A 12,737-nucleotide genomic window follows, 5' to 3' on the forward strand; every position below is an offset into this window, starting at 1 on the left:
CAATTCATAATTTTTCTACTGTCAAGGATCTCAAAGACACTTCATTTGCAACGCGTTTTCTAACAAGCCACAGTTTCCTTTAAAACTGTGACAAACTAGAGGGCAAAATTAACCCTTTCCTTTCTATTTTAATGTACTGGTAATGCATTGTTGGTTACTCCCCACAGCACCACTCCACCTTTGTATGTTAACACTTACACTCGTTAAAATCTGTTTAAAGATGTCATATGGTATAATAGGTTTTCTTTGTTCTTTTTGGTGACAAATATGGTAGCTCATCAAATATTTATTGTGACATTGCCAAAACGGGGGAAGTTTTGCAAAATGGAGAATGAAGTCATTTCGCTAAAATCTTGAATTCCAAGAAAATCTTTTTGCTCAGAGTTTGCCTGACCTTAAACAGTTAGTGTCGAAAGGACGATAATATAATTTAAGTTCTAAACGGTTATCAAGGCTTAACTGCGGGGAAAGGTAAGAAATGACCATTATCACAATTTAACACATAATCCTACTAGCCCTTTTGTTGTATCTCCTCTACTGATTTAAAAACAATAATTAACACGGTATCAATATAGTACCAAGTGTCTAAATAAAATGTCAACATGTCCAGCAATGTAAAATCAGTTTACGAAGAATCCTTGATGTGATAAAGCGAAGCAAAGCGATCCCAAGTGAAGGTATCTCTGATTTGGTTGGGTAATTTTTGGCTAGTGAGCAGCAAGATGACCGATCAAAAACCAATTTTGCTTGTTTACTTGCATATCGATCTTAAGAAATGACCTTTAAAGTTGTCCTTGAAAAAACACCTGTTAAGAATTAAGTCGGTCTTATTGCTGAACAGACATTAACCAATGGACAGTTGGTCGACAATAAAGTTAAATCAGACGCTTACAAAACAGTTTTATAATAATTTAAATCAATGCATGATCTTTTCGCAACACCCTCGCTTTATTTTTTTTTCCTAATAGCTCACGAATACTATGACGATACTTTAAATGAAAGATGACAGGCTACAAAATTGGCCTCCTCCTAACTGCGTTATTTTACTCTTTCGTTGGAGCCTCCATCACAACAGGTATCTTTTAAAAATCCTAAAAAAAAACCTGTGTGTTCAAATTTCAGCACGACTACAATATCTTTGCTTTACTATCTAATGACTCAAGTCATATCTTGGTTTAAGGTGACAGTGATAATTCAACAACAACGGTGGCGCGACAGTTCATTCTTCCACCCAGGATCCATCAAATCAGTCCGTTCGCCGGTACCACATCAGCCACTGACCCGTCACTTCTGGCCTTCCATGGGATTCCTGCAAGTTCTGAGGTAACTTCAGAGCAGGTTGAAAATCAAATTGCCCATTTGAACGAACTAACTCAGCAGCTTCGTGGTATGCCACAGTCTCCTTCTATTACACAAGCAGGCAAAGGCCTACCGATACCACTTTCCAGATATGCTTCACAGATAGAGAGAGGAGCGTCTGAAAATAGCGTTAGCCGTCCATTAGGAGTTGAGCCAAGCTATTATAAAAACATAGCAGGAAATCCATTGACAGGACCCAATGGATTAACAAAAGACGTCCTTTCAGATCTGATGTTTGGAAATCTTAAAAGCCTGGCGTCGGTGGGAGGATTAACAACGAATAGTCCACTAGAAGAGAATACCTTGTCGCCTCAAATGATTGGAAACTCTGAATTGAGAAGATTTAACAATCCCTTACTTGAGGAAAAGCTGGCAAACTCACAATCAGGAAAATCAGGCCTTGGTCTACCCCTCCCGCCGAATGAAAATATGGATTTCAATGACCTACCGAACAGTGACCTCGACAACATAAACAAGTCCCCATACCTCCAATCGAGACATCACGCGAAAAGCAAAAAGAAAAAGAAAGATAATAAGTCTGACGTTGTCACAAAATTACTGCTCTCTCTATTGGTTGACAAATTAAAAGACATCTACGAAATGGATAGAATAAACAGCTCACAACGTAAGACCGTGACGTTGAAGCTGGATTCGTCAACAGTAGGGAAAATAGAGAACACTTTGAAGGAACACGGCCATTCGTCTGACCAAAACAAACTTAGCTCTGGAAGAGATGTGAGTAAGGACACCAAAACATCTGGAAACTTCGAAACTAATCTCTCGTTCCCACTAACCTTTTCTGATACTAAAGGGACTCAGTTATCACTTGTAGACTCCCCGAAGAATGCAAAAGATGACAGTTCTTTACCTGATGTCGACACGAAAAACATCGAGAATATAATCAAAGGTATCGAAAATGGGAGTAAAAAGTCTAATGAAACCAGAAGAATCAGAATTGATTCAGGTAACAGTCCTCAAGAAATCTCCCAAAAGACAACTAAGGCTCTTTCGCCAGACAAATACCGCCTTCAAACGGGATCTACATCCGAGTTCCATCGTGTTAAAATGGAACCTACAGGTGAATTGGGAAAAACTGCTACTATACCGAGTATTTCTGATTATCATCCAACTTTAGAGGTTTCCAAGGCAAACCCTCCGTCTGAACAAATGTTTGAAGTACATACTGACAAAGCAACAATATCGGCGTTACCTACGTTTTCTATATCCACTCTATTAAATCAAGAAATACCTGGAAATGTCAAAGGAAGTAACCGAGTCATAAATGTGGAAAAGGAAAACGAATCCGGGCGTTTTACTGGTTCTAATTCAGCAACAATACCTGTCACTACTACTGAAACTGAAGAACACAATCGTGTAACAACAAGCGCTAATGAAAACGACGCCGCTAATTACCTTGAGGCTTCTAGAGTTCTGGGTGCTGTGTTCAATAAAGTGAAGGATCCTCTAGCTAGGAAAAGCGTTGAAGTCGCTATTAAAGCAATGTTGAAGTTAATGAAGTCAGATAAAACTTATTCTAAAAAGGAATCAGTTCCATCATCCAAAAGCTCAGTGATACTCCAGGAAAAAGTAAAAAAGCTGATGAAAACTATCGATGAACTTTCTAGGATGGTTCATGTTGAAGACGAGTCTCCGCGTAAAAAGCACAAAAAATATTCGCATGTAAAGCGCAAGCTTTTTCGTAAGCGGTTTTCATATAAACGTATAATTCATCACAGGTCACGTGTGGGGATGGATCATCTTAAGAGAACACACTGATGGAATAATTAAGAGTTTTGTTACATTAGTGATACCAACTCTTGGGAGAGTGAATAATCCGAATACTCGATAACTATCATATGATCAAAGATGAAATTTAGTTCACCTGATCAAAGCGGGTCCCCAAGCCAATAGCGTTCTGATTTTTTGTCGCTTTGGTACTCATTTTATGCTTCATTTGGCCCTTTACAAGGATAACCTATTAAGCTAATCGACACCTATGTTATAAGAAGCTCTGAAATTTGTTTATTCCTATTGCATCATAGAATTAATAGCAGCAATTTCATCAAATGACAGTCAGATGAGCCAGATTGTATTTCTCTGAATTTGTTTTGAGAACTAAATAGTAAATAGGAATAGTATTTTATTTACGAGATATAAGACAAGTCTATGGGGACTTTGAACTGATCGGCAAAAGCTCGGTTACAACGGTTATGATTGTTGATGATTGTTCCTTGATTCCTGCTGTCACTCACTCTGATTACACAAACAACAACAAACAAACAACAAACCTTTAAAATAGCAAAAAAATATCAAAAAAATTCTAATATCTCCGAGAAAATAAATAAATAAATAACATGAAATAGTTATAGAGAATAAGATAAATACATAAAACACTATATATACAATTCAGTAATTGATACAATAGGATAAACATTTACAATTACTTACATAATGGACAGCAGTAAGTATCAAATTCGAAGGTACGAATAGCCGATTTAAAAGCTGCAACTTTTGGCAGTGACCTGGTCGTGTTGGGGAGGGAGTTCCATAGTTCGCTACCATAGTAAGATAAAGAGTGCAGGCCATATCTAGTAGTATCGACATAGATTAATGCTATGGGTTTTTAGACTAAACATATTAGCAATATATTCTGGTGCCAACCCGGCAACAATTCTGGACTGAAGGGATGAAAACGAGTAGAGAAAAACCTCCAAAAGGCTGACCAGTTAGCTTTATCATGCCTTGGGATCAGGTGTTCTTTTTGCAGGGGAGCACAATGGAAGAAAAAGAGAGAAAGAGGAAAAAGAAATGCGTGTAGTTCCGCAAGGCCCGCCCGCCAACTCTTGTGCTGCTACACTCTTAGCCTTTGGTTACACTGTTTACAATTGAAGTCAACGTGCATCTTTTACTAACAACCCAACCCTCATTCCCACAAACAAAGAGAAAAAATAAAGTTATCAGGTGTGATTTGAATTAGGGCTAAGAAATTATTTCGTGTTCTTGGGAGAGGACATTTTTATTCTTACAATGCTCCTCTCCTTTATAGGTACAGATTTTAAAGGGAAATTATTAGGGAAATTGAATGAATTGCTGCGAGGCAACGGCCTAACGACCAGAATTAACAGCAACATTCCTTCGATATAGTCTCTTGCAACAGAAACCAGAGAGCGTGCTCTGGAAGTCAAGGTGGATACAAAACTGGTCTAGGCAGTAAGTAAGTAAGTAAGTAAACATTTTATTTATAGAGGGTAGCACTAAATGGCTAAAAGCTAATGAACTTGTGGCCCTCAATTAAAAATAAGAGTAAATATTAAGCTAAATAGTAAAATGATTTAGACTACACTGTTCTTTAAAAATTACATTAAAAAGACTCTTCTTAAATGAAGGAAGAGAATCTTTACGTCTTAATTCTAAAGATAATTTATTCCATAGTCTGCAAGCTCTGACTATGAAAGACTTTCCACCTTCTGTCTCGCGTATATGCTTAGGACAAACTAAATTAAATTTAGCTTACCTAGTATTTCTAGAGTGGACTTGATTATTAACAGTAAAGGTAGTAGAGGCAATCCCTCTGTCTACCTAAAATTTTACCAAACAATGTTTAATTAAATGTCAGACAAATAAATTAAGTTATTGTATGGCCAGCATAAAAAAGAGCGATAAAAACTAGAGTAAAAACTTATTTTCCTTTTGCGTTTTCGCTTCGCTTCACCTTTATTACAGAAACCGATGAAACAGGTTGCTCACTGAAGCGTCTAACATGCAATTTCAATGATTTGGTTGAATTGATACCAATTTTCCGCCAAACTTATCACTAAAAACCGCACATCTTTTGTCTTAACAAATTTCATACGTGTTGTTCTTCCGAGAAAGGTGTTAGTTTTAACGCTGTATGCTCTGTTTACCGTCCCGCAAGTTTCTTTTGATGAGAAATCGAGGCCAAAGGGAGAGAGTTTACCAGTATAGTCTGCTTTGATCAATGATATTCTGGACAGAGAAAAAGAAAAGAAAAGAAATATTAGAGAACTATTTAGCAAAATTGAAAAGTAGAAAATGACAACGTCTAACCTCATGAAATGAAACCAGTAGAAGATATGGAACAGAGCTAATTCATGCATAAGTAATACAGTATACCTTACATCATTTTGGTTGAGAGGGAATACCATCATTATTTCACGACAACAGACGTTAAGAAAGTCATAATGATCATGATTTACAAGTCCTTTTGACGCTGTATACAATTTCTTGGGAGGATCTCTGATGTGAAGGAAGTGTATAACATGTAGTGGGGTGTTTCACTAAGCCCTGGACCGAAAATAAAGGTAATCACTCTCAGAAGACACTTTCGATAGATCGTTAGATCGTATTATGTTTTAAGAAAGAGTCCGGAGTGATGCATTTCTCGTTAAAGAATTTCCTAAAGAAATATTATATTACCATCACAACATTCACGAACACTCCGTTGAACTTTTATCGTAACATTTAATGAAGTAGTACATTTCTTATGCTATTTACACGAAACTTTATAATCTCAATCACCTTTTTTGGACAGACCATAGATGTCCATTGATGGTGATTGAACTAAAGTGTAAACAGTATAATTTGTAGAGCTGCTGTATTACTTCTAGTAATGACTAATTTTGCATTTTCATTTAATTTTTGCAGTCAACTACTACGATGAGGGTGATATTGACAGCGGTCGTTCTGATTGGGGTTTACTGTGAGCTCTCGAATGGTAAAATTCTGTTGTCTGCCTATTCTATTTTTCAAATAATGATAATACCTAAATTGTACACTGACGTAAGTCAATTTCTGTTGCTTTGCAGGACTTCAAAAGGATAAGAAAGAAAAGGGGAACAAGCTTGTTCGCTTTTTTCAGGATAACAATGGGAGCGTACTTTTAAAGGAAAGCTCTGATGCAAATAAAGATGGCGGGAAACTCCACATGTTATCTGTGATTGACTCCACGGAGGAGAAAAGAAAAGATGAGCACAGGAAATTTTCAAGAAAGAAAAGCCTCAACGGAGAGAAGGAAACTAAGCAAGGAAATACAACTACTTTGCCAGATATAAAAAAAGTTGTCGGGGAGAAAGAAAATAAAACCGGAAACGAGATCGATATCAGCAGCTCTAAGCCTAAAGGACGAAAAACCCATGATAATGACAGTAGTCAAGATAAAAATAAACAAAAAGCTAGAATTCGCCAGCTTCTCTGTGCACTTTTTAACATTTCAAATGAAAGCGAGGCTTGTAAAGACAAGCACCATTCAAAGAAAGCCATGATATGGCCAACGAGAATGATACCATGGTTAAAGAAGGTACTTCTGAGTAAGCTGAGTCGGGGATCATACAATCAAATGCCCTTTCTAGATGACATGAACAGTCCCAGCGAGTCACCTTTTGGAGGAGGTATTCAAAATGGACTATCTGACAATTGGGATAGTGATCCACTTCTGAATACACGTAGAAAGCATCATCATGGTTTGAAAATGGTTCCCTTGCTGAGGTCATTAAAGGCAAGGCTGTACGGCCATGGAATGCCGGGTAATTTTGGTAGCCTTAACGAGGCTTTGAATGGTGAAGGACTTAATGGATTTGGCCCAATGCCAACCCAAGGCAGCTCGAAGTTGATTCACCAAATACTTGGCCAGGCTATGGGAAGTTCCGACAGGAATTCTGTTTTAAACGAAATGATGCAAGAATTTCTTCTTGCCAACAACCGTGAAGAGACAGGAGGCAATGAAGCATTTTCAGACTTAGCCGAAAGGAATAGTTTCTCGCAACTTAACAACGGTCTTCAGAGCTCTCCACTTCTTCCAGAGCCAAACTTACAACTTCAAGGCGACATGAGAACACCTTTGGCGTCGGAGCAACCTATTCATGCTCAAATGTTGGACAATGGTGCTATTGCACCGATGGCCAATCAACCAGTTGGTAACTTGCCTTTGAAAGGTGCATCTTTCATGGGTGGTCGTTCTCCCATAGGAAGATCTCCTATGATTGGAAACCCCTCGACATTTCCCTCGATGATCAAGTCGTTCGGCCCTCCAACATCAAGAGGTTCTGAATTTCAGAGTTCTGTGTTGGAAGCACCTCAGAAAGAAGGTTCGCTTCTACAAAGAGCTGGCGGATTCGACCTTCCAATATCGTCTTCAGTGCTGCAACACACTTCGAATCCTACTCAGCGTATGTATATGGAAAATGAAAGAGAAGACCAAGGCATTTCCAAGCAGGGCGATGACTTCGTAGAACGGAATGAAGCCAGTGAAAGACGCTTACCATTGCATCAATCAGTAGGTAATAATTTGGTGGTGGAAGAAATAAGCGACAATCAAGCGAGAGGAGGAAATCTTCCGATGCAAACGAACCCTGATTTAGATCGTATATTGAGGCTACAATCTAGTTTTCGGTCACCAGAAAGCTCTTCCATGTCAAAAGTTACTCGACTCGACCTCGATAGTAACCTTGGACATGGGTTACGGTTACCGGTTGGCTCCATGGGTATGCCCTCTGTCTTATCCAAGGACGAAGATTCCATAAACTTTAACGATTTAAACAATGATCGATCCATTGCATTTAGAAGAGGAAAGGTTTTAAAGGGAGGGAAAAGTTTGCCCCTCTCATCAAAGAAAGCGCGAACGTCACAAAGCAATAGACCTAATACCAAGAAAAGCGCTGGATAAAGCTGCATTCACTCCGTTAAGTTATTTCCTCTGCTGACAGTTCAGCTATTAGAAGCATTTAATCATCAAACTTCATTTGGTGGTGAGATGGGGTGTGGTAATAGATGAGTCTTGGTTTTTTTCAAAATAAGGAAATCCAACCAGTGAGCAGGAAACCAAACTCGAGTAACCGCTAGAAAATAAGGAAGAGGTTATTAAAAACATGGAGCTGTTTCAGAGAGGCTCAGAGCATTTGAGGGCGTGGGAATATCACGGGTGCCATAATAGGTCTGAATGTATGTTAATAGAGCTACGTGTAGACAGTTATTGTCAAAATCCTTTAAAAAGTGAACAGACACCATTCACGAACTGATCATGATTAGTGCGAAGGCTTTTATATATTATACAAACCTTCAAGAAGTTAAGAAACATACGCAATCAAATTATCGGCGAACCACTCGCGCCAAGAACAGAGTGGAAAAAATAAGATTGTATCATATGTGCAACTGTCAGTTACGTCGCTATTTTCTATTAACTATGACTTGAAAAGATAAACTTGAAAGGTATACGTGTGGTTATTGTCTGTATTTGAGAATATAAATGCATGAATAAAAAGGGCATTTTCCCTTGACCTTGCGCAAAATTGGATAATGATATTTAAGGGATTCTCTCGTCATAATTTTCATTGTACAAACTGGGACCCAACTACGCAATCTTTTCGTAGGTTTTATCGACATCAATTTCGCAGTTAATACAAAGGCCCCAAACCTGAACATTTCGTTGCTACATTGAAGACTGCATCGGGGCTACCTCGTCTACCAGGGAGGAGTAAACTCAATTTATAACCGCTGTCAATTCCTTTCACCCGTCTCTAAAATATACCTGGAAAATTTCCGACAATTCTTTGTCATTTTTAGTCGTGGGTACGCGAAGCGTACAGAATATGCAAATGTGTCACTCACTCAGATGTAAACAAATCGATATGTCGACGGTAGATCAATATTGATAGCGACCTTCCGAAATTATACGGGAACGCCTCTATCACAGTTCAGAAATAATGCTGCGACGTTCAAATTTAACTCGACCTTTCTTCGAAGGAGTTTCCATTTTAATTAAAATACTCGTCGCATTTAGCACATGTGAAACCGAATTAAAGCCCTTTGAAAGACTAAGGGTGTAACTATGAGCGAAAACGCTTAATAGAATCACTTTTCCCCGATCATCTTTCGCCATCACTTGCATCATTGTGGAATATTCCTCGCCGTTCCCGGGTATATTTTGTTTTTAACAAAGCGTCCGGGTCACAATCGTTCTTAAATATAATTTCAAGCCGTCATTCTTCTCACTGCGAGCCGTCAGTATTTATATCATTATATATCGCTAAAATGAGCAACCGGCAAATTTTTATAGAGGAAAGCGAAGCGTTGTTTTCGTGACTGGTCAATAGGCCATGTTACAGTTGTGAACTTAGTTGCCAAGCCTTTGATTCAGAGTGAGGCTGAAGGTGACCTTGTTGTGATAGAGACCTGTATCTAGTTAGCATGATAACAAAGTGATTTACATTTGAAAGGTAGCAAGGTTTGTATCATAACAAGGTCACCCCTAGCCTCACTCCCGTTCAAAGGCTTGGCAACCTAGCACACAACTGCTAAAATGGACTATTGTTTACTTTTCTGATGGTTTCACCATAGTTAATCGAGGGGATTAACTATGGTTTCACCTCTCATCTGTTTAGTGACTACGCAGACATTCATTTGTGAAAATCATTGCGTGTACTCCCCTGAACGTTAAAAATATATGAAGTCCAAGGAACAGTTTTGGTCTTAAGTCCACATTTTTGTCCACAAAATGAAAATATACTCATATCGGTTTAAAAGGTGAAGAGTTCGTAACACATACAAAAGCTGTCTTTTTTTTAATATACGGTGGCTTGAAATTCTATTTGAGAACGATGGTGGCCGCTTTTTTAAAAACAGAATTCAGTGGCCACTTTTTTAAAAACAAAATATGCGAAGCAACGGGCAAGGAATATTCCGAAATAGTGCAGATGATCATGAAAGTAATTGCTAAAAGGCGATTGCGTGACACTCGGTAAGTTGTAAGATGACACTATGTTATCATGTATCAGACGAAATAGCAGTTTTCAAAATGTCCAGTCTGCATTCTGTACCCAATCTGCAGTCTGCAGTCTGCATTTTGTACCTAGTCTGCATTTCTTACCCGGTTTGCAGTCTGTATTTTGTACTGACCGATTGCTAAAATGTGAACTCTGACCATTCACTCAACATCACCCCAGTAGTTCAAAGTAATACTAAGTAGTTTCAACTGTATCCGGGAGTCACCCATTGGAATTTAATTATCTTCAAAACTCATTCAAACGCAATGTACCCACGACTTATTCACAGTTTCCTTTGATTAGACATCTAAGTTTCATTTGAAGGCAACGGTTTATGCACTAGTGTACATTACAAATCGACAGACTCACATAGTTACTTTTTGTATTCATTTACTTTTCCATCACATGTCAAAATTCCATTCCTTTTTCTTAGTTTCTTAGAATTCGTTGTTTAAATAGTAATGATATTTTCGACAAATCAGAGGTAATGTGCCAATTTTTCGAAAAAACTGGCACATGAACTTTTCGTTCAAGCGGCCCACTACCGCGCCCAACTAACTGATCGACAGTCAGCACCACAAACGTCACATTAGGAAAATAGCGACCACATTCCATTCACTCTCACATTTCACCCTTATAACCCCGCAGTTAAATCCATCATTCTTAGAAAACTTTAAATTACTTCAAAACGATCCAGAGACCGGTACTATCTTTTCGCAACGTCCACTTATTTCATTCAAACGTGACAAAAACAAAGGCAACTTTTTGGTCAGAGGTTCACCACAAACTAATGACCAACCTGGAACTTTTAAACGCGCTCGTATGACAAAAATTGTCCGTTCATTGTAAACGTTGAGAAGATATCGGAACCCAAACGATCCATTAAGATTAGTGGTCACTTCACGTGCAACTCCGCCAATGTCATCTATTGTAAATGTCATCAATGTAAATTTTTTTGCAGTAAGGGCAAGTTATAACTTGCCCTTACTGCAAAAAATTTACATTGTTAAAAGAGGAAGACGATTGGGTGACCGATTCCAAGAATACCTTCACGACTTAGAAAGGAATGACAAGGACGCATCCAGACCAGTCGTTAGACACTTTAATCTGCCAAATCATTCTGAGTAACATATGGCAGTCTGCCGCCTTCTCCTTAAACTTAGGTAGTTCTGAAAGCCGCAAAACTCTAGAACAAAAGTTTATCTTTCAAAATTGCACCCTTAATCCCCGCTGTATCAACGAACGCGTTTCACTCAACTAATTTTTTCTTGTTTCTTTCTTGTTACCACGTTCTCACCAATAGCATAGCTCCATTTTCTGCATATAAACACACACACATAACCCACAATTTCTGCATGCGCTCTGAAGAAGGGTTGTCGCTCGAAGTGTCAGCTTTGAAACTCCTTATGATGGTCAATTTACTTTATCAACTCAGGTGATAAAACCAAACTTACCTTCCTATTCCCACCAACGCCGCGCCACAATTTCTTTAGAAACTTTCCCCCTTTATTCATTTGTCCCATGATTTACGGTAGTTACCCTCTTCTTGGAGGTCCAAACAATTCCTGAATATCTCCCCCATATCTCTGGTATGTCTCAGACAAAGCTTGATATTAAAGAGTTTTTAAATTCAAGTTGTGTAGGAAATGGCCTCCTCTTATCGGTAAGCGGTTCGAACTTGCCTCGAGGAAAGGGCATTACTGGTCCTTCGTGGAGTTATAGATAAAAACATTATTGCGCCCTAGATTCGATTGAAGGCTGCAACGTGGTCCAAGAAACTTAGACTTGCGCTTATAGCCTTTCGTGATGAATAAGAAACCAAAATCGTTTCTCTATCCCTTATGAGGATAGCACATACCTTTTTGGTTCTCGACACCCAAAAACACATTATTAGACAATAGCTGCATTTTGTTACTGCAATGCCTCTGAAACATGGATAAATATTGGGTATTAGAGAGTTGACAAACAATGCTGGTTGGTACCTATATTTTCACACTCAGGTGAGAAAATGCAACTTTTATAGGCCACTTTCATCGTTTTACAAATCGGGATATGCTCCTTAGTGAGCTGCTTTAAGATCTGACTTATGTTCGAGTTTATGCCCTCTTTGTCAGGACAAGAAGAGGGAGGAGAATCTAAAGCACGTATTTAACCATAAACTGGTACCAGTCGTATACGCCGGGTCAAAACATTTTAAAAGTCGCAATTTCCTTTACTTTCACATATCCTTCACCCTAGTATTTTTGACCATTGTGTCCGAACATCGAATAAAGTGGCTCTCCTTTTACCATTATTCACCTTGGTTGAAAATGGCTCAGAAGAACTAACGTCGCTAGCTGCCTACTAGTCAATCAACAAATTATAGCAGTACATACAGTCCCACACTTAGGAAATATCCAAAGCTTTTTCTGGAGTTCAAGGCGTCGGGCCCAAAGTAGTGACCTTACGTCCCAGTCAAAAAACAAATGCAGTCTCCCGGGTCGAACCTCTTCAAAACCGGGTAGTCCACAGCGAAACACCAGCCAGTAAGATTATGTAGTGCAAAGAAAAAATCACTGATCCTCAAAAGAAATAAATATTTATCACTTCATTCTTTTTACA

The 12,737-nt window shown here is 38.6% G+C and overlaps 2 protein-coding genes across 2 annotated transcripts; both read left to right on the top strand.

Moving 5' to 3' along the window:
• Nucleotides 1–295: 295 nt before the first annotated feature.
• LOC111328359 (uncharacterized) lies at nt 296–5,052 on the top strand. The gene is made up of 3 exons (XM_022932765.2): nt 296–471; nt 969–1,075; nt 1,181–5,052. Exons 2-3 carry the CDS (start codon nt 1,003–1,005, stop codon nt 3,133–3,135), a joined length of 2,028 nt encoding a protein of 675 aa, XP_022788500.2. The 5' UTR covers nt 296–471; nt 969–1,002; the 3' UTR covers nt 3,136–5,052.
• A 341-nt stretch (nt 5,053–5,393) lies between these two features.
• LOC111328395 (uncharacterized) lies at nt 5,394–8,651 on the top strand. The gene is made up of 3 exons (XM_022932816.2): nt 5,394–5,681; nt 6,025–6,094; nt 6,186–8,651. Exons 2-3 carry the CDS (start codon nt 6,037–6,039, stop codon nt 8,039–8,041), a joined length of 1,914 nt encoding a protein of 637 aa, XP_022788551.2. The 5' UTR covers nt 5,394–5,681; nt 6,025–6,036; the 3' UTR covers nt 8,042–8,651.
• Nucleotides 8,652–12,737: the final 4,086 nt, after the last annotated feature.

This window comes from Stylophora pistillata, chromosome 12, assembly GCF_964205215.1.
Source record: "Stylophora pistillata chromosome 12, jaStyPist1.2, whole genome shotgun sequence".
NCBI lineage: Eukaryota > Metazoa > Cnidaria > Anthozoa > Scleractinia > Pocilloporidae > Stylophora > Stylophora pistillata.

What these genes read in the sequence shown, in the direction of transcription:
- LOC111328359 (XM_022932765.2), top strand. Translation starts at nt 1,003, where the DNA reads ATGACAGGCTACAAAATTGGCCTCCTCCTAACTGCGTTATTTTACTCT. An exon ending in TGGAGCCTCCATCACAACAG is followed by an intron (nt 1,076 to 1,180) that starts GTATCTTTTAAA and finishes TCTTGGTTTAAG; the next exon opens with GTGACAGTGATAATTCAACA.
- LOC111328395 (XM_022932816.2), top strand. Translation starts at nt 6,037, where the DNA reads ATGAGGGTGATATTGACAGCGGTCGTTCTGATTGGGGTTTACTGTGAG. An exon ending in TTACTGTGAGCTCTCGAATG is followed by an intron (nt 6,095 to 6,185) that starts GTAAAATTCTGT and finishes GTTGCTTTGCAG; the next exon opens with GACTTCAAAAGGATAAGAAA.